This window comes from Vombatus ursinus, unplaced genomic scaffold (genome assembly GCF_900497805.2).
Source record: "Vombatus ursinus unplaced genomic scaffold, bare-nosed wombat genome assembly UNPS02010219.1, whole genome shotgun sequence".
NCBI lineage: Eukaryota > Metazoa > Chordata > Mammalia > Diprotodontia > Vombatidae > Vombatus > Vombatus ursinus.
The window spans coordinates 232543-254586 of NW_020949997.1; the positions used below are offsets into that span (position 1 = coordinate 232543).

The 22044-nt window shown below is 38.1% G+C and overlaps 1 protein-coding gene across 4 annotated transcripts in view; it reads left to right on the top strand.

The window, feature by feature from the left end:
- The first annotated feature begins 15315 nt into the window (after positions 1-15315).
- Positions 15316-22044, top strand: part of PPP3CC (protein phosphatase 3 catalytic subunit gamma) — a 110621-nt gene continuing 103892 nt past the window's right edge. The window contains exon 1 of one of the 4 annotated variants that reach the window (XM_027853847.1): positions 15316-15468. In XM_027853847.1, the coding sequence (XP_027709648.1) occupies positions 15417-15468 (52 nt within the window). In that variant the 5' untranslated portion in view covers positions 15316-15416. The remainder of the gene's footprint in view (positions 15469-22044) is intronic. The other 3 variants (XM_027853849.1, XM_027853846.1, XM_027853848.1) reach the window with 3 other exon arrangements.

Below are 22044 nucleotides of genomic sequence, written 5' to 3' on the forward strand. Positions count from 1 at the left end.
AAGTGAGAGGGAATGAGTGAATCTTATTCTCATAGGATTTGGCTTAAGGAGTGAATAACATACACAATGGGGTATGGAAATCTATTTTACCCTACAGGAAAATAAGGGGGGAAGGGGACCAGAGAGCAGGGGGTTGATAGAGGGGAGGGCAGATTGGGGGATGAGATAATCAGAAGCAAACACTTCTGAGGAGGGACAGGGTCAAAAGAGAGAATAGAATAAATGGGGGGTAGGATAGGATGAAGGGAATATACTTAGTTTTTCACAATATGATACTATGGAGGTGTTTTGCATGACTACACATCTATAACCTGTATTGAGATGCTTGCATTTTCAATGAGGGTGGGTGGGGAGGGAGGAAGGGAGAAAATTTGTAACCCAAAGTTTTAAAAACATGTGTTAAAAAATAAAAATAAATTTAAAAAAGAAAGAAAGAAAATTTGTTTACATATCCCTAATGAAGAGGTAAAAAAATTTATCCTCCTCCCTTTTTCTGGGTGTGGAAAATCTACATTCACTGTCAGACTCCACTGATGTGCTGGTAGTTGTGCTGAACTGTATTCTTTTTTTTTTCTTTCTATTTTTAGTTACAAAGTTAAGGGAGTGGGGAAGAATTGGACATTGAAAGAGATGTCAATGTAAATGTATTAATTTTAATAAAGTGACTTAAAAAGTTATATTTCTTCAGGCTATCAGTAAACATTTATTCATTATCCCTTTTACTCCTTACAGTGTGCTGTGTTCTGGGGATACAAAGACAAAAACTGAACAGTGTCTGCCCTCAATGAATTTATATTCCATTGCAGGAAACAGCATGTACACATATGGGTATACAAAATAGATATAAGCTAATTTTGGGAGAGAAAGCTTTAGCAGCTGGGGGAGAGGTAGAATCAGAAAAGGCTTCTAACAGAAGGTGGTGCTTGAACTGTATCTTGAAGCAAACTAGGAATTCTAAGAGGTGAAGAGGATGAAGGATTGCATTCCAGGCATGGGGCAGCTAGTGCAAAAGCAAGGAGGTGGAAAATGGTTTTGTGAAGGAAGAAACATAAGAAAGCACTTAGGCTGGATTTCAGAATGAACAAAAATAAGTAACAAGGCTGAAAAGGTAGGATGGGGCTCTGTTGTGAGGAACTTTAAATGATTGAAGTTTATATTTGACCTCAGAGGTGAAAGTGAGGCACTGCAGTTTATGGGGAATGGGGGAAAGGAGGCTGGAAAGAGGTGACAGACTCGTACTTTAGAAAAATCACTTTGATAGCTGTGTGGAAGATGGGTTAGAGTGGGGAGAGATTTCAGTCAGAGAAAAAATTAGGAGATTATTATAATAGTCCACATAACAGGCTCTGAATAAGGATGGTGGTTGTATGTTAGAGAGAAAAGGACAAATGCGAGAGATGTTTTAGAGGCAGAATCAATAGGACTTTGTATATGGAGTTCCTGGGTGTAAGGAGTTGAGAATAATACCAAAGTTACAAACTTGGGTGATTGGAAAGATGGTAGTGTCCTTGACAGATATAAAGAGGTTGCATGACCTAGATATAAAAGGTCATATCATAAACAAATTTGAGGAACAAGGAAACTACCTTTCCTATCTATGGATAGTAGAAGCTCTCATCACTGAACAAGGGACAGAGAGGATTGCAGAAAATAAAATGGAGAATTTTGATTACATAAATTTAAAAACTTTTTGTATAAAAAAATCAATGTAGCTAAGATTAGAAGGGAAGCAATTAACTGAGAAAAATCTTTTCAGAAAATTTCTCTGATAAAGGTCTCATTTTCAAGATATAAAAAGAACTATTTCAAATGTATAAGAATTAAGATCCATTCCCCAAATGATAAATGGTCAAAGGATTATGAACAGGTGCTTTTTAATGGAAGAAATAAAAATATCTCTTAGCCAAATTAATAAATCACTAATAACTAGGGGACATGCAAATTCACAGTCATCAGATTGGTTCATAATTAATTCACTGTTGGTGGAACTCTGACTTGGTCATTCTGGAAAGGCCATGCCAGAAAACAATTTGGAACTATGGTCAAAAAGTTACTAAACGGTACAGTGCCTTTTGACCCAACTATACTACTACTGGGCCTATATACCAAAGAGATCAAAGAAAGAAGAAAATGTCCTATATGTACAAAAATATTTATAGCAGCTCCTTTTGTAGTGGCAGAAAACTGGAAATTAGAGAGTGCCCTTCAAATGCGGAATGGATGAAAAATTATGATATATGAATGAGAATACTTTTATACTATAAGAAATTTTTGTTTTGTTTTGTTTTAGGCAATTGGGTTTAAGTGACTTGCCCAGGGTCACACAGCTAGTAAGTGTTAAGAGTCTGAGGCCACACTTGAACTCAGGTCCTCCTGACTTTAGGGCCAGTGCTCTATCCACTGTGCCACCTAGCTGCCCCAAGAAAATTTTTAAAAAGACAGTTTAACCTGGGAGAACTTGTATCAATTGATGCAAATTGAAATGATCAGAACCAGAAAATTTTATGCTATATCATCAGTAATGTAAAAATGAATAATTATGAAAGATTTAAAAACTCTGATCACTGCAATGATCAACCATGATTCTAGAGGGCTGATGATTAAAAATGCTGCCCACTGCATGACAGAAAGGCAATTATCCAATATGCAGAATAATGTGTACATCTTTGGAAGTGGCCAATGTAAGAATTTGTTTTGATTGCATGACTTTAAATAGCATCCTCTTTTTATGTTCTGCTATGCATATGGAAATACTCATTTGAGGTGTTTAAGTTAAAAATAAAATTTAAATGAAAGTTATTGACACAATTAATAGCTTCAGCAAACTTGAAAGATACAAAATAAACCCATGAAAATCATATTTATAAAGCAACATTTTTGTAAAGCACTAACAAAATCCAAGTAGAAATAATAGAAAAGGAAGTGTCATTCAAAATAATCATAAAACATGATATATCTGAGAGTCAATCTAGTAAGACACATTCAAGATGTATATAGATACAATCACAAAATACTGTAATGAAATAGATAATGATTTAAGTAAGTAGAGGGCTATCTAATACTCATGATAAGATCACTAATATAATAAATAATACTATATAATTTAAAGATTTAGTTCTATATCAAAGGGATACTTTATAGAGCAAGACAAAATAATCTCAGAATTCATTTGGAGCAACAAAAAACCTAGACTCTCAAGAGAAATAATGAGACAAGTAAAAATGAAGGGAGAATAGTACTTCTAAGTCTAAGTTACACTATAAAGCAGTAAAAATCAAAACTATTTAGCATTGGTTAAAAAAAATGGAAAAATAGAATATTGAAACAGAAACAATTGAACTCAATAACCCAGTGCTTAATAAACCCAAGAGCATAAATCATTTGGAAAAAAACTCTTTATCTGACAATAACTTTTAAGAAAACTGGAAAGCAATATGGCAGAAATATTTAAATTATAGTTTCTTAACCTTTTAAATGTCATAAACTTATAAGAATTAAGGTTTCAAGTGCATAAAATACATAGGATTACAAGGGAAACTAATTATATTGAACTATGGTTATAAAAAAAATCACAGACTTCAGATTTAAGAACCCCTGGTTTAATGCTGAGTGAAATGAGCAGAACCAGGAGAACAGTGTATACAGTAACAGTAACATTGTGAGATGACCAACTTTGATAGACTCTTCTCAGCAATGCAATCATCTAAGACAATTCCAAAAAACTCATGATGGAAAATGCTATCCACATCCAGAGAAAGAACTATGAAGTCTGAATGCAGATTGAAGCATACTATTTTCTCTTTTTTTGTTTGTTTATTTGTTTTTTCTTTCTTGTAGTTTTTCCCTTTTGTTCTGATTCTTCTTTCACAACATGATTAATTGGAAATATGTTTAATATGATTATACATGTATAACCTATATCAGATTGCACGCCACCTTGGGGAGGAGGAAGGAGAGGGAGGGGAAAAATTTTAGAACTTAAAATCTTATAAAAGTGAATGGAGAAAATTAAAAATTAATTAATTAATCTTAAAAAAAGAACAAAAAAGAACCCCTGGTTTAGATCAACATCTTAAGACATGTACTATAGTAAGCCTAAAATGGATACATGACCTGAATGTTAAAGATCATAAAAATAAACATTTTAAGAACTGGAAGGAAGCAGATCAGGTATTATTTATAGCTATGGCCAGGGGGAGAATTGTTAACCAAATAAGGTACATATGCTATTACAAAAGATAAAATATATAATTCTAATTACATGAAATTTTAAAGTTTTTGAATGAACAAGTGCAACTAGAATAAAAGGGAAAGAAATCAATTAGTAAAAATAAAAATCTTTCCATCAAATATTTCTGATAATTTATATCAAAGATATAAAGGAATCAATCAACCAATCAACAAGTAATTCTTAAGCACTTATGATGTGCCAAGCCTGTACTAGGTAGTAGGGATATAAATACAATGAATAATCTCTACTCTTAAGAGTTAACATTCTAATGGAAGAGCCGCATACAAGTATATACAGAATAAATGTAAACAAATACAAAGTGGTTGCCTATAAGGTACTTTGGGAAGAATGGCACTAGCAGGTGGGGTATCAGGTAAAGCTTCGTGTAGAAGATGTGCTTGAGCTGCACATTGAGGAAAGAGGGATTCCCTGAGGGGGACAGAGGAGAGCACAAAGAACATTCCAAAAGCACACAGAAGGAGAAGGAAGACGGATTATCATCTGTAAGGAACATAGAGAAGAACCAATTTGGTAAATCAAAGAAATATGGGAGGGAGAGTAATGTCCAGTGAAGCTGGAAAGATAGGTTGGGGCAGGTAGTAAAGGGCTTTAAAAGCTAAACAGAGAAGGTTATCTTTAATTCTAGAGAGACCAAGAAGCCACTGGAGTAAACCGAATAGGGGAGTGACATGATCTGATCTGCACCTTAGGAAAATCACTTTGGCAGCAATGTGTACAATGGACTAGCATAGGGGTAGACTTGATTCAGATAGCAGAACAATTATAAGATAGCTGCAATAAACTAGGGTACAGGTGATGAGGGCCTGAACTAATACAACTACAGAAGATCAACAGCTTTTCCATGGTAAGTAAATGGCTAAAAGATATAAACAGATCTTAAAGAAATACAAACTCTTAACAATCAGGCAAGATTGATCCAAATCACTAATAATAAGAGAAATACAAATCAAAACAACTCAGGTTTCACTGCACACTGAGCAAATTAGCAAATGACAGGAGATGGGTATATTATTAATTCTATAAATTTTACAAAAGTTTAATGACATCCTCTCTTTTGCTTATGATAGAAATTTTTCTCAAAGGCTGACCATAATTCTCCTACCTTCTCTACACCACCAATTTTATAGTCCTTTAAATTATTTGTCCCTTTTAGTTCTTTTTGCCATCTCATCTTCTCCTCTCCACCTTCTTTCTTTCTTCTCAAACCCATCTATGTCAATCAATAGTTAACTATAACAATAATGCTGCTATTTTTAATGCTTCTATCCTGATTACATTGAGATAGCAATGAATTAATTACAGTTGAAAAGTGTCTATTGTTTAAAGCACTCAGTGCTTCTTTTCCAGAAGCTCATTTTTTTTTCCTCTCAAGCCTCTAAGTCACTTAAGGATCTCTTGATTATTTCTGGGTTTTTTCCCCCCAAGCCAGAGCTGCTTTGTTTTCAGAAACTTCTGAAATTCATCTTTATTTTAAATGCCCATTTTTTTTTAAAGACTACTTAGCTATGCTAGGAAACTGAATAACAACCGTATTTCAGCTTCTAACATTTTTCCTTATGGAAAAGTCTTGTAAGATTCATACTGGTGTTTTGCTATGTAATATTTTTCTTTTTGCTGTGTGTAGGATAACTGTACTGCCACTGTATACTTGAAGTTTGATGATGATGTGTCTAAATGAGTTAAACTTTAGTTTGTTTTTTTTCCTGATTGGCATTTAGTTAATTCTTTATATTTGTGATCTGTCCCTAATTTTTAATACTTCTGGTACATTTTCTTAAGTGATTTTCTGAAATATGGTCATTAGATAATTTTCTTTCAACTTTTAGTGTCACTGATAATTCTGAGATTTTCCCTCTTTGAACTATCTGTAACATAGCTATAGATCTGCCACTTTTCTGTGTATAACTTCCAAAACTTTTTCTAGTTAGATTATTTTTTCTGAGCATATATATTGGATTCTACTTTTCCTTCTGCCATTCTGTCTTCCAATATAAGAATTCTGATTTCCATTGCTTTTACTGATAGTTTTCTCTTTTTTCCCCACTGAATAATATTTTATTTTTCCAATTACATGTAAAGATAGTTTTTAACATCCATTTTTATAAGATTTCGAGTTCCAAATTTTTCTCCCTCCTCTCCCTTCTCTTCTCCCTCCCTAACACAGCAAGCAATCTGATATAGGTTATATATGTACTGTTATGTTAAACATATTTCCACATTAGTCATGTTGTAAAAGAAGAATCAGAAGAAAAAGGAAAAACCACAAGAAAGAAAAAAACCAAAAAAGTGAAAATAGTATGCTTTGATCTGCATTTAGACTCCATAGTTTTTTCTCTGGCTATGGATAGCATTTTCTGTCATATTAGCCAATCTGATAGGTATGAGGTGGTACCTCAGAGTTGTTTTGATTTGCATTTCTCTAATCAATAGTGACTTGGACTTTTGGAATTGTCTTGGATCATTGTATTGCTGAGAAGCACTAAGTCTGTCATAGTTGATCATCACACAATGTCGCTGTTACTGTGTACCATGTTCTCCTGGTTCTGCTCATTTCACTTTATATCAGTTCATATAAGTCTTTCTAGTTCATTTCTGAAATCTACCTGCTCATCATTTCTTATAGCACAGAAGTATTCCATTACATTCATATACCACAACTTGTTCAGCCATTTGATGGGCATCCCCTCAATTTCTAATTCTTTGTCACCACAAAAGAGCTGTTATAAATAATTTTGTATGTATGGGTCCTTTCCCCTTTTTTGTGATCTCTTTGGGATATAGATCTAGTAGTGGGTATTGCTGGATCAAAGGGGTATGCACAGTTTTATAGCCCTTTGAACATAGTTCCAAATTGCTCTCCAGAATGGTTGGATCAGTTCACAACTCCACTAACAATGCATAAGTGTCCCAATTTTCCCACATCTTCTCCAATATTTATCATTTTCCTTTTCTGTCATGTTAGCCAATCCGATAGGTACCTCAGAATTGTTTTGATTTGCATTTCTCTAATCAACAGTGACTTGGAGCATTTTTCATATGACTATAGATAGCTTTAATTTCTTCATCTGAAAACTATTCATATTCTTTGACCATTTACCAATTGGAGAATGACTTGTATTTTATAAATTTGACTCAGTTCTCTATATATTTGAGAAACAAGGCCTTTATCAGAAATATTGGCTGTAAAAATTGTTTCCCAGCTTTCTGCTTTCTTTCTAATCTTCGTTGCATTGGTTTTATTTGTGAAAATTATCCATTTTGCATTTCATAAAGTTCTCTATCTCTTCTTTGGTCATAAATTCTTCCCTTCTCCATAGATCTGACAGGTAAGGTATTCCTTGCTCTCCTAATTTGCTTATGGTATCACCCTTTATATCTAAATCATGATCCCATTTTGACCTTTTCTTAGTATAGGGTGTGAGATGTTGGTCTATGCCTTGTTTCTGCCATACTATTTTCCAATTTTCCCAGCAGTTTTTGTCAAATAGTGAATTCTTATCCCAGAAGCTGGAGTCTTTGGATTTATCAAACAGTAGATTACTATAGTCACTGACTACTATGTCTTGTGTACCTAACCTATTCCACTGATCCACCATTCTAATAGTTTTGATTGTTGCTTTACATCAGGGGTGGGGAACCTGTGGCCTCGAGGCCACATGTGGCCTTCTAGGTCCTTGGGTGCTTGGCCTTTTGACTGAGTCCAAGTTTTACAGAATAAATCCTTTTATTAAGAAGATTTGTTCTGTGAAGTTTGGATTCAGTCAAAGGGCCGCACTTGAGGACCGAGAGGACCACATGTGGCCTAGAGGCCACAGGTTCCCCACCCCTGCTTTATAATACTGTTTTCGACCTGTATATTTTTCTTTTTTTTTTTTTAACACAAGCTTCTAAACTGTTAATCCCTCCTCCCAAATTCCTTAGCTAAATCCACTTTATTTTTTTTCTTCTGATTTTTTGAGGTCATTCCATTTGTTCCCTTCTTGCCATGTCCTTATACAAAATTCTGGTTTTCTGAATGCTTGTGTTATGTAGACATCTTAGGGACAATGTAATAAAATGCCACCTAGGAAGTTGTTTGAGAATGAGTGTGTATAGTACATACAATTCACACACACAATTGTGGCTTTCAGGAAAATTCTAGTGAAAGGCACTGACTTGAAACCTTTTGAAGAAGTTACTCTATATGAAACATTTTAAAATAGGTGTAGTTATATTAAAATATTAAATATTTTTAAAAATTAGATGTAATTTAAAGGTACTACTTGAGATGTTAAAAAATGACATGAAAGTTACATGAATAGAATTTTCTTCTCTGTAAGTGATTACTTCCGATACTCTAGGGCATATAAGAATGAAAGTAAATCTAATTCAATTAAAGGGAATACTTTTTTATCGTGAACAATATGGGATACAATATATTTGTAGTTATAGATATTGGCAAGGATTTAATCTAGCTCAATTTACCTTCCATAATAAGAGATGCTTTCAAGGAACATGTTCCCTTCAACTCCTTGAGGATAATAAAACAGAAATACCTTTGAACAGTTATTTAGCAGGGCTCTATGAAAAGGGCCCTGGTATTCCCATAATCTCATAATTTTTAAGTCTTTAGGATCTCAATTCTTTGATTTTTTATTCTCCTTTCTACTATGGTAGGGGGGTAGAGAGTTATTTAGACAGATTTCATTTTTTGGTGGCGAATGGATTTTTATGGGATTAAATTTACATTCAGTACAGGTTTCCATGAGTTTAAGAATACTAATTAAAGGAAGCAGAAGAGTGGATTTTAAAATTTACTGTACTTCTTGTCTTTGTGGTATGTTATATGAGTTCTCCCAGTTTCTAAGAAAATTTATTTTCCTAATTACGTTTTGTTTAGGCTTAATAACCTTAGCACACTTTCATTCATTTGTATCCATTATTATCTGATGAGATAGCACAAATCCAGCTTTATGCCAAATAGCTTATCCTATCAAATTTTTAGCTTTTCAGTCAGACATCTGTGGTCCAGCAAGAAGCCAATCAGATGGAGTACCTGGAGTCTACACCCTTCCCATAGGAAATTGAGAAACTGAATTTGAATACTTTTATCACTGATCTTTCTAAAAAAAGAAAGAGGGATCTGTTTTTTATCCATTTGAGAAATACCATACTTGGCATTAAAGACTTCATTTTGCAGATAGTTTAAAACAAGGAAGTCTGTGAAGCATTGTGCTTGGCTTATTTTGCACCAAATAAAAATAAATGGAGTACCTAGAATTAGTTTAACACTTCCCTCTGCTGTGAGAACAAGCCTCATCCCTAGCCTACTGCATATTATTTCTTCCCCCACCATGGATTTAGAGATGAAGAAATGAAAGAGATAATCAATTTTATTTATTTATTTTAGGCAATTGGGGTTAAGTAACTTGCCCAGGGTCACACAGCTAATACAAGTCAAGTGTTTGGTCTGAGGCTGGATTTGAACTCAGGTCCTTCTGACTTCAGGGCCGGTGCTCTATCCACTGCACCACCTAGCTGCCCCAAGATGATCAATTTTAAACCGCTTATGTTATAGATAAACTGATTAACAGAGGGAAAATGACTTGCCATGGTCACATGAATAATGAATAACAGTCCAACAGTTTTACATTACCTTTTACTTTCAATTAGTTTCTCTAGTGCAGGGCATGCCCAGACAGTCTGGGGCACAAAGGGTCTTTAGGACTGTGGATTAAGCCTGCATCATAGTTCTCACCTTTGTTGGTGAGTACCAGAGTAAGACAGATGAAATACCCATTACCCATAAGTGTAGTGAACAAAATGAGACGAAAATGATTAATCAGGCTACACAAGTTTCATCAGCATAGTTGTTTATATAGAATGTTGTTTTGGACTGCATAATTCTATTTTTTATTTTAATCCTAACTACTCTCAGGCTAACTTATTTTAGGCACTAAGGATGCTTGCCTATTCCTAGGAAAATTTAAAGAAAATATTTAAAATATAGTATTATATTTAAAGAAAGTATATATTCCACTCAACAAGTATTTATTAAGTTGCCACTATATACAAGACACTGGAATATAGTATATAGTATATAATGTAGTATATTAGCACTGTATCTTAAATAGGTGTGTATATATGATACACACTACTGATTTTAAAATCATTTTTGTGTATAGCTTTTTTTATAAATCCATATTTTAATTTAGTTTTAGTTTTTAAATGCAATACTATATTCTTTTACCTAGATATAATGTATAATGACATACAGATCTGAAGTTAGGCTAGATTACTATTAAGACTAAAAACAGATTTCCTGAAATTTTTGGGAAAGGAAAAGTTGCCTTAATTAGCACCTCTCTCAGAGGGACTGATCATTAATCAACATTTATTAAGTATTCAGAAACTTTTATGAGTTAATACACCAAGGCTATTAGCCTTGTGACTCTAGCCTGGATTTGAACAAATTATTAAAAATGTTACTTGCATAAGAAACTTCATACATTGTAACACATATCAGTTCACTCTAATACAGAAAATAAAAGGAGATAAAATTTACCTATTCACAAAAAATCTGACTATTGCTGAGGCCATATGGCCAGACAGGTATATAAGTTGACACAGATACTTAGCTAGTCAGAGCTGCTAAATATTCACATTGTGAAGGGTTTTTTGCTGTTTCTTTTTAAATTGAAAGTATAGCACATTTGTTTGGGACAAATACCCCTCAAAGGTGCCCAATACAATTACAAATGACATTTTATCAGAGAATTTCAACAAGAAATACCTGTATGAACACAATTATAGACAGCATGACATTCAGTTGTGTCTGACTTTTTGTGACCCCATTTGGGGTTTTCTTGGCAAAAATACTGGAATGGTTTGTCATTTCTTTCTCCAGCTCATTTAACAGATGAGGAACTGAGGCAAACAGAGTTAAATGACTTGCCCAGGGTCACACAGCTAGTAAGGGTCTGAGGCCAGATTTGAACTCAGGAAGATGAGTCTTCCTAACTCCAGGCCTGGCACTCTATTCACTGAGTCACCTAGCCTCCCATTCTACACATAATAGGTGCTTAATAAATGTTGATTTGAACTCATTGCTGATCAGTGTGGCCCAGTGCCCACCACTCAGGGAGAGACTACTGGTTGTACACACATCTTCAACAGCTGAGGGAAGTTTTTGTTGTTGTCGTCTTTTTTTTTTTTTTTTTTGTGAGGCAATTGGGGTTAAGTTACTTGCCCAAGGTCACACAGCTAGTACAGGTCAAGTGTTTGGTCTGAGGCTGGATTTGAACTCAGGTCCTCCTGACTTCAGGGCCAGTGCTCTACCCACTGCACTGTTGTTGTCTTTTTAAAAAATGATCTACCCTTTCCCCAACTTCTCTTTTCCCTGCCCTGTGCCTATCCAATAAGAATGTAATTTATTCAACTTTATTCTTTTACCTAGATGTTTCTTATATACTGCTATTGTTTTAAATGTGAGGCCAAGGATATATGGAAATATGAAAAAATTTAAATTAGGGCAGAGAGCCAAATTTCTGTCTGAACGTTAGGAATTTTCCTGAGAGCGCTCAGCTATTGTAATTGTACTCGTAACTTTTCATTTTATATACTCCATAAAACAGTAGAGAAAAGGACCAAGTATACCAGAAAACCATTATATTGCCTCTAGACTTTAAGGAAGAAAAAAAAAAGGAAGCTAATTTTGTCACAGGGTGTGGCTTTTCAAATCTCCAGAGAGAAAAGGGTGAAAATTACTCTTTACCACTCCCCTGGAAGATGGGCCTGGGAAGAATGCAACTCCACCCCTATCCATGGGCGAGGGATCATAAAAGATCAGTGGGCCAATTCTACCCTCCACAGCAACCACAGACGTTAGTTTCCACCTTCTACATGAAACTTTTCCAATTCCTCCCCCTCAGCTGGTGCCCTCCCTCCTTTCCAAAACTACCTTTTTATTCTGTATACATAGATATTGTATTCCCCTAATAGAATTCAATGTAATTGAGGGCAGGAGCTATTCCATGCTTGTCTTTATATCCTTAACAGGTTGAGCAGTTCCTGGCATATGAGACATTTGATAAATGCTTACTAATTAGTTTCTACAATCCAGAAAGGTTCCTGTACCCTCTGGTGTAGACTCATTATTCCTGGAGTCTGAGTGCACAGCCTTGTAGAGTCACATAGCAAGACAGTTTCTTTCCTAAAGAAATTTACAATGTAGAAGTAATGTTAAAGAACCCTTGAGAAAAGTTGAGAAAACACAGTTTGTTTCCTTCACTGAAGAGATGCTAGTTTGGAGGATGGGAAACATACACAATAGGCATACAAAATGCAGTTATCTACTGTGTGGAGTAGTTGTATTGGTTGGTTTTGCTGAATTGCTTTTTCCCCTTTCTTTTTAATTGCTTTAATGTATGGCTTACTGGTTTCAGGGAAGAGAAATTCAGAAAATAATGTAATAACAGAAGGTATCAATAAGATATTTTAAAGAAGGGAATGGGACAGCTAGGTGGTGCAGTGAATAGAGGACCAACTCTAAGGTGAGGAAGACCTGAGTTCAAATATGATTTGAGACACTTACTAGCTGTGTGACCCTGGGCAAGTCATTTAAACCCCATTGCCTCCAAAAAAAAAAAAAAGGAATGTTAGAGTTGGAGTGGAGCTTATAGATCATTTAGTTCAACCTTTTTATTTTACAGATGAGAAATGTGAAATCCTGAAAAGTTAAACGACTTGATTACAATTAAATATATACATATGAGACATATCCTTAGGTGACTGTAGAAATGATTTAGGGAGTTTGAACCTCTGGTACGTGTTCGAGAGCTTGAGATAGGGATCATTCAGACTTTGTAGTGCCAACACGACTTAAGTAGGGTTTCAGAGAATCAAAATGTGATGTGTGCCACTATACCAACTCAGAAAATTGTAGACTGAATGCTTCTAGAGAAAAATGATCATATTATGCATATACCATGCTAATTACAGTAGGAATACATCTTAGAATTTTAGAGCTTTAAGAGGTCTTCAACATCAGTGTTTTTCACTCAAACCCAAACTATCATACCAATAAAATATCTGAATTCTCTGAAAACTTTCTGTGCTCTTCTCTTGGTAAGGCTCAATAGCTGGAGTAGAAGAAGCAAGATGGTGGAAATAGAGAATAGTCAGTTGTCTAAATAGTATAGACTTTAATGAGGACTGTATTGATTGTTACAGATTGGTAAAAATTTGCCCCAAAATATTGATAGGGTAACATTGACCTAACCTATCGCCCTCAGGCTGGTTGGATAGAGTAGCGGTTGGACATTGGAGAACTCCCTAATCCTTCACCCTTTAAAGAGGGCAATGGGGATAGTCACCTCATCATTTTCCACCCTGCTGACGTCCTGGATTACATGATCTCCAGAAACTAATCATTCTGCAAGATGAATTCATCTCTGTAACTCACATCTCCTCAGATCACTTCCCACAAGCTTTAGAACCTCTTTATTCTTGCTCTAAACCACGCCCTGCCTCCCTCCACCCTCAACCTTCAGTGTTGTTTTTCCCATTAATTAGTTCCGTGAGGGTAGGAGCTGTCTTATGCACAGTACCTGGCACATAGTAGGGGCTTAATGTTCAGTGACCTAATCCATCTTTCACCCTCCACAACTCCCCACATAGGGTTTTTATCTAGTGTGCACTGCTTTTGGTGCAAAGGCAAAAATGAAACAGCAGCTGCCCTACTATTCCACCTCAGCCACATCCCCAATGTTAAAAAAAAAAAAATCCATTGTGAAGTTGAAGTCATTATAACTATCCATAGTGGGCCTGGTGTCTTAGGGGGCAAAAGCCCGAAAAGCAGATGGGTCTTCTTACTGTTCTAACGTAAGTGAGAATCCCAGCCTAGAATTTAAGGCCCTACAACATCTGGCTTCGGTCTTATTCACAACATCATCCTTCATAAATTCTGCTTCCCAGTAAAACTGAACTGCTACCTGTTCTCAAATCTGAAAGGCATCAACCCAACCATCCCCACATCCCACCCTGTGAAACGTTCGCCCGTCTATGCTTGTCGGGCAGCAGGCATTTATGAAGGGCCTACTACGTGCCAGGCGTCCAGACTTTCCGGGAGCTGGAAGCCCTCCGGCCGTTCTCTCTCTCCCCCTCCCTTAAATTAGAAGCTCCTGGAGCTGTCTTTTCTCAGCATGGCTTCTTCAGTGCCTAGGATGAGGGCCGACTGTGCCCGGAAGCGTTAGTGGACGGCTCCCCGAGGACACAGTTCCGGGTGCGTGGAGGGCGTGCGGAGCGCGTGCAGGGGGCTGCAAGGACGACGAACGCGGCAGCGGCCTTGCGCGCGTGGAGGGGGGTGTGGGGGTGGTGGAGACTCTGGAGATGACCAACTGAGGGAGGCGAGGGCAGAGGGCCCAAGCCCCAAGCCCTCCCCCCCAAGATGGCTGCGGCGGCCCTGGCGCTCGAGAAGCGCCGGCCCCCCCCGCCCCCCGGTCTCTCACCCTCAAGAGAGGGATGCCCCAGAGCCGGGGGCATGGGTGCGAAAAGAGAAGTCACGCGTAGAGTAAGAGAAAACAGTAGAGGAGGAAAGTCCGGAGAATGGGAGGGGCGTATGTTTGCGCGTGCGCACGAAAACGAGAGTCTCGGGCGCCTGTGCGGCAGCCGCGGGAAGGGCTGCTGGGGTGGTGCGGAGGGAGGAGGAGGGGGGGAGGAACTTGAGGAGTTGGGCGGTGCGTTGGAACAGCCACGGGGCGGCAGGGGCGCGCGGGGCGGTGGGGGGGGCGGAAGTGGCGGCTCTGGGGAGGGCTAGTGGGAACGGCGAGCGGGGGAGGAGGGGCGCGCGCCACGAGGGGCGGCGCGCGTGCGCGCTGTGCTGGGACGGGTCTCGAGAAGCCGGCGCTGGCACTGTTGCGGCGGCCGCTGCTTCGGACTTGCAGCAGCCGGCCGCTGCGGCTTGAAAAAAAGGGGGTCGCGCGGAGCGGGATCCGGTCAAGCGAACGCGAGCCGGGAGCCGGGGGACTTGCTCTGCCTCCTCGGGCCTAAGCCGCCCTGAAGAGCCCGAGACGGGGAAGAGCGGGCTGGCCGGCCCTGGGGGAAGCGGAGACCTCCGGGGAAGGAGGCGGCGGCCCAGGGCCCGGCCGCCGCCCGGAACGAGGAGGAGGAGGGAGAGGAGGGGACCATGTCTTCGAGGGCCCGCGACAGACTCTCTACCACCGACCGCGTCATCAAAGGTACCGGCCCAGTGCCCGGGGAACGGCCTCCGGGCTCTGCGGCTGGAGAGGGCGAGGGAAAGGGCAGAGCCGGGGGGTCTTGTGGGCCGAAGCGGGGAGTCCCAGGCTGCTCCTCCGACTCGGGGGGCCCCGGGAGGCGGCGGCCGGCTGTGGGGCTGGCGCGGGGGGTCCTTGGCCGGCGGGGCATCTGGGAGCCTAGATCCGATCTCTTGGGGATGGGGTGTGGATTTCCTCTCTCGGCTTGTCTCCAGGACGAAGGCTCTCATTGATTCTCTGGGGGATGGAGTGATTCTCAGGTCTGACCCCACCCCCTCTGCTCCTTTTCTACTTTGGGATTTGCTTTTTCGACCTCTTGTCCCCTTCTCCAACTTCCTCCCGATATCCCCACCTAGTTACCTTCTAGTAACTCCTTGCTTGAAAATTGAGGCTCGAAATACCCCAAGTCATCCCACCTGCCTAGTTTCTTTCCACTTGCCGCCCCCTCATCCTATTCTGGTGCATTACTGCATTAAAGTCTTCCTAAAACATCGTGAAATAAGCCTTCAAAGAAATCGCTTTAAGGGATTTACTTATTTCCTAAAAAGATGATTTAGTCAAAGCCCGAGAGCAATATTTTCCGATCTAGATGTTCATTTTAGGAAAATTAACTATTGACTGAATTAGTATAGGCTTTGTGCTTTGTTAAACTAGCAAGATCTGTCAAACTAAAGACATACTAAAGAGAATATGTCTTTTATTCAGACTTCATGTCACACCCTTTGCTGGCATTCCTGGGTAGCACAACTTAGTTTCAAAACACTAATGTGTGCCTGCATAATCCTGAGAACAGACTTTCACTTTGATTTGGAGGGATTAGTTTGAGGAAGAGATTCAAACTTTTCCTTTCGTTTTGGTGTTAGAAAAAGAAAGGAATAAATAGTGACGGATGTCGGGAGTGAGAAGGGTCTCTAAGGTTCCTTCTAGGTTCCCCAGTTTTGAGGGAAGAAAAACAAACTGAACACTTGTTTTTTGTTTATAAGAAGAGCAGCTTTATAATGTTGTTGATTGAATATGTGTTTAATAAATATTCTAGTTCAAGTGGAGATTAAGTGGTGGTATAGTAGAGTACTGGCTCTGAATCAAGAGGACAATCAGAAGTTCAAATCCCACATGTAACAATACTGTGTAACCTTGTGCAAATTACTTAACCCCCCCTGGGCCTCACTGTAAAATGAGAGGGTTGGACTACATGACTTCTGAGGTCCTTTTCAGCCCTATGTCTGTTATCTGATGATAGCTATCTGGCATCATCAGGGTATGAGGTATTTATATTTTACAAATAATTTGAACTTATTCTTTTTAGTACTAAAACTTAAAAATTAAACCATTGTGATTGTAAAGATTTCTAAAAATCTATCATATTCTTCCCTGTCTTAAGGTAAACTGAGCATAGCATAATATTTTTGATGACTCAGAATCGTAATTATGAATAAGTTATTGTATTGGACCTTTAAAATCCTTTATTTGTTATAAGTAGGGGTGTGAAACTTGAATTGAGTGGAGGAAGTAGCCATACAAATCACTGATTATTCAAAAGTACCCAAGTAAAATAGTACAAAGAACACTGGACTCTTGATAGGGATTTGAGTTTTAGTTCTGGCCCTGCCACTAATTTGCTGAAAGTGCCTTTGAGCAAAGGATTTCACTTTTCTCGTGTGTGTGTGTGTGTGTGTGTGTGTGTGTGTCTTTAAATTGTGTATGATAATACCTAGTCAGTCTTCCTCACAGATTTGATGTTAAAATTAAATGGCAGTAAATGTGAAAGGCTTAAAACACTACCTAAGTGCAAGGTAGTTCAGTGATGAGATGGTGATAATGATAAGTTTAGATCATTCTTGGAGTCTTTGGTGATAGAAGCCACTAACCGTGGAATTTTACTCAGAAAGTTTAACAAGCATTGTGGAAATTGGAGAGGCTGTGTGATATAGTGAATGGAGTGCTGTTTTAAGCCAGAAAGTCCTGCCTCTGATGCACACTGCTTGTATGACCCTAGGCAAATCATTTATCATCTCATTATGAGGTGATCACCAGCATTGGTAAAGAAAATATCCTTACACAGAAGTATGCTATACCAGTGAAATCACAGGTCCAGTCCCTTTTTGTCTTTGACATTGCAGTGTGCACTGGAATTGAAATAGTCAGTTTCTTTAAAATGTACATAGCTTATTCAGAACAAGAAGCTTTATAGAGACTAATATAGCTATTTTTTTCTAGTTTTGTGACTTCTGAGTTTTTCTCTTGACCATGTTGATATGAATATAACAAATGTACTAATATAGAATGTTTATCATTTAATAAGTTGATTGATTTTTTATAATATAATGTATTCAATTCACTCCAATATTTATTGAATGCGTATTTTGTGCAGTCATAGGTTCTGGTTTGACATTTTGGTTCCTGGTACTAACTTCCTCCCAATGTGTGGAAGTGGCTTTGTAACATGAAAAACAATAGATGTTGAGGTAGTGTGACCAGGTGGAAAGATTACTGACTCTTGAGTCATAGAATCTGAGTTCACATTCTGCTTTGATATTTAATTATGTGGGCAAGTCATTTTACCTCCCTGGGCCTTGGTTTTCACATCCATAAAATAGGAAGATTGGGTTAGGTGACTTCTGAGGTCCCTTCTAGCTCTTAGATCCTATTATATAAAGGTGATCTGCTTTAAAAAAAAAATCTTTTCTTTGATTTGTTGTAATGATTCAGATTCATTATGTCACCACTTCCAATACCTAGGTCAATGAACTAGAGACCCAAATGCTTGAATCCACATGAATGATTCATTTTCAGCTTGATTGATGAAATTCTGAACTGTGTATTCTTTTATTTGGTTCAGGAATGTTGCTTTTCTTTGACAGAATTTTTTTAAAGTATTTCTAACTTCAGATTGAATAATTTCTAGAAATAAGGAAGTTTGTTTTAGAAATATACACACTCAGAAGTCTATGTGATCTAAATCTATAGCTACATCTGAATAGATATAGACACATATCACCCATATATCCATGTGGCATAGTGCAGAGGTATGAGACTCAATGCCAGGTTACAGACCAGTGGACTGCAAAACTCCAGATGAGACTAGAAACAGATTAGAATGTACTTGAGAAATGTTTAACAAGATAAATAAAAATACAGTACAACATAGATAATGGTAATTTCTGGTTTTCGGAGTCGGTATGCAACCTGCTGGGATCTGGTTCACAGGCTTAGTAGGTAGAGAGTTGCCCTGGAAGCCAAGAAGACTTGGGTTCAAGTCCTGCCTCTGGTAGATACTGTGTGACCCTTAGTACCTCACTTACCCTCTCAATGCTCTTACAGCTCTCAAAGACTGTAAGTTTCAGAGAAGATGGCAACCTGCATTGGAAGGGGTTTAATTACTCAGGAGTTCCATATATAGGTGAAATTACAGGTCCGGTCCCTACTGCTTTCCATATATACGTGTGTGTGTGTACATATATATATACACATATACACACACACACACATATACATATACATACATCAGTTATAAAGAGCCTGTTTGTAAAAATTAATTTTCAGAGTAGGTACACCTTAGTAGAAGTTAGACTTCTTGTTTTGTTTGGAGCCAAAGTACTCCCATTCTGATGGAATTAATTATAATAGCTAGTTTTTATATAAAACCTTAAGACTTGCAAAGTATTTTACATATATTTTGATATTTGATCCTCATAACAACCCTGTGAGGTAGGTGCTATTATTATCCCATTTTCCAGGTGGTGATATAGAGACTGTCAGGATTTAAGTGATTTGCTCAGGGTTATACCACTAAGTAAGTATCCAAAGCAGGATGTAAACTTGCACCTTTTTGACCCCAAATCCAGTGCTTCATCCACTCTGTTGCCTAAATATATTGTATAGAGATTTACATGAGCCAAAAAGACTATGGTGTACCACTGAACCATAGGAGATTACTAGTTTTCTTCCCACTTTCCCTGGATACATGTTATGAGTTCACTTTTTCGCTTAATGGTACCCTGATCCTCCGGTCACTCGTTTTAGAAACCTCCATCATCCTCAGTCTCCTCCTGATTTCTAGTTAGTTGCCAAGTATTGTTGATTCTTCCTATCATATAGCCACCTCTAGTTTACCTTTCTCACTTAGACTATTGCAGTAGCCTCTCAATTGGTCCCCTTGCCTCTGATCTTTCCTCTCTCCAGTCCATCTTCTACACAGCTACCAAGTGATTTTCCTAAAGCACAGATTGGACAGTGCCATTTCCTGTTGTCTCTAGAGTTCGATACAAATTTTTTCATTTGGCATTAACACTTCATATTCTGGTTCTAGCTTACCTTTCAGATATATTTCATGCTGCTCGTCTTCACTTCCTTGCTCTACAATCCTGGCCAAATTGGTCTACTTATTATTTTTTCACTTGGCATCCCATCACCTGTCTCTGGATGTTTACACAGGCTGTACCCCTTGCCTGTTCTTCTTTGTCACCTTTACCTCTTAGAATGCCTGACTTTTTTCAGAGCTCTGCTCAAGCACCGCCACTTGTAAGGTCTTTCCTGATCTCCATAGGTGTTAATACTCCCTGAATTACCTTGTCCTTATTTTGTATATATTTTGAATCTATTTATATGTGTAATGTTATTTTCCTGAATAAAAGGTAAATTTCATGAGTAGAGACTGTTAGGTTTTCATCTTTGTTATCCTCATGCTTTGTATAGTGTCTTAAACATAGAAAGCAATTAATAAATTATTTGACTTGTTGATTATGTTCATAGTTTTTATATTCTTGGATTTTTTTTAAACATTGCTGTCACTTTTCTTCCAGCCCTCCAAAGACAACTCTTCCTTGTAACAAAGAAATATAGTTTTTAATACTTTTAGTCTTATTTTCATTGCCATTTTTTGCTTTTACAGCATCTTCATTTCCAAATATTTCATTCTTTCCTCTCCTGTCTACTGAGCCATCCTTTGTAGCAAATATTTAAAAAGAAAGAAAGAAAGAAAAAGCAGGTCAGCAAAGTGACCCATCATGTCAGCTATTTCTGAGAGTGTGTGCAGTAGTCCACATTTGTAGTATACCACCTGTGCTAGGAAGAGAAGGAGGTAGGTATGTTTTCTTAATTCTTCCCGAAGACAGATTCTTGCCTGCTATGAGGCAGACTATGAAGTGCCTGTCATGTTACAGTATCACTGTCTACCACAAGGTTAAACCTCAGGGAAGGATCTTGAACAGTATATCCCTTCCTCAAAGGACCTCTGACCTACCCCTGATACACTGACTGGACTTATTCCTCAGTGGTTATCATACTCCCATCCAAGTGATTCTGAAACCCTGGTTACTGATGTACTCCTATTCTCCATCCCCATCACTGACTGTCTTCTTCCTCAGTCCAGTCTGCTTGAATCCAAGCCCCTCAAGGGCCCCTTCCAGATCTGTGAATTCTTTCCACTGTGCATTTTGGAATTCCTGTGCCATCAGACTTTCTTTCATATTACATTTTTTCCTTCCTCACACTTTCGCATGTTTCTGGCATTTACTGACAACTGACTCCTTCTTCATGACACTGTTATCATCAACATTGCACCCCTCAAATGGTAGTGTTAGGCAAATAGGAGTACTCCTTGCTCCCCATTGCTACTTCCAGACCTTCCCTCTAACACCATCACTCAAGAACATCTCCTTTTGAGGTCTGTGCCATCCAAATTCATCACCCACTTCAGACATTGATGAACATTATGTATGAGTACTCTTTTCTCTCTCCCTAGCCCCACACTGTTTTGAGAGTTTAGCACCTTGACTGCAGAGTTTCTCTTCATTTTAATTTCTGCTCTCATACTTGGAGACTTTTTTGGTGTTCACTCAGTTACTCAACTTCCTAGTTCCTCAATCTACTGATTCACATACATAGCCATACATAGAGATAATCATACCCTTGATCTTGCCATCACTCACAAGTTTTCCATAGAATTCATGAACTCTGAAATTCCTTTATCTGATTATAATCTATCATTCCATTTTTTCCCTTTGTCTTATGACCTCTAAACTTGTTCTTTTTTATGCTTTTATTTTACTTTTAAAAAAATTAGCAAGCATTTATTTTCTCTCCCTCTCACTATCCCCTCCACCATGACCTCCATTCACTCTACCCTCAGTTCTTTAGCCATCACACTTGACTGTACTGGATACACTTTTATCCTGTCCCTTTCTGTCCCTTTTGGTGAATCAATTCATTTCTGTTATCCTCTGCTCTTGAATCCTTCCTCTTGTTGCATCTTGCTAAACCTCAATTTTTGATTACTTTCACTGTCAGTCTCCTTCCTTCTTATTCATGTGCTATTTAATGGTAATAGAGAAAAATCACAAAATCTTACTGATTAGGTCTATTACGAATTTATCTAATCTAAACTGGACCTTCATTGCCGCATGGCCTTTTATTCCTCCTAGTCCCTCCCAAAGTACAGCCCTTATTAGCCACAGATTTTTTAAAGAGGAAGAAGAAAGGGAAAAATTTGTCCAAATAGATCAACACATTAAAAAAACCTGATGTTAAATGTGGTGTTTC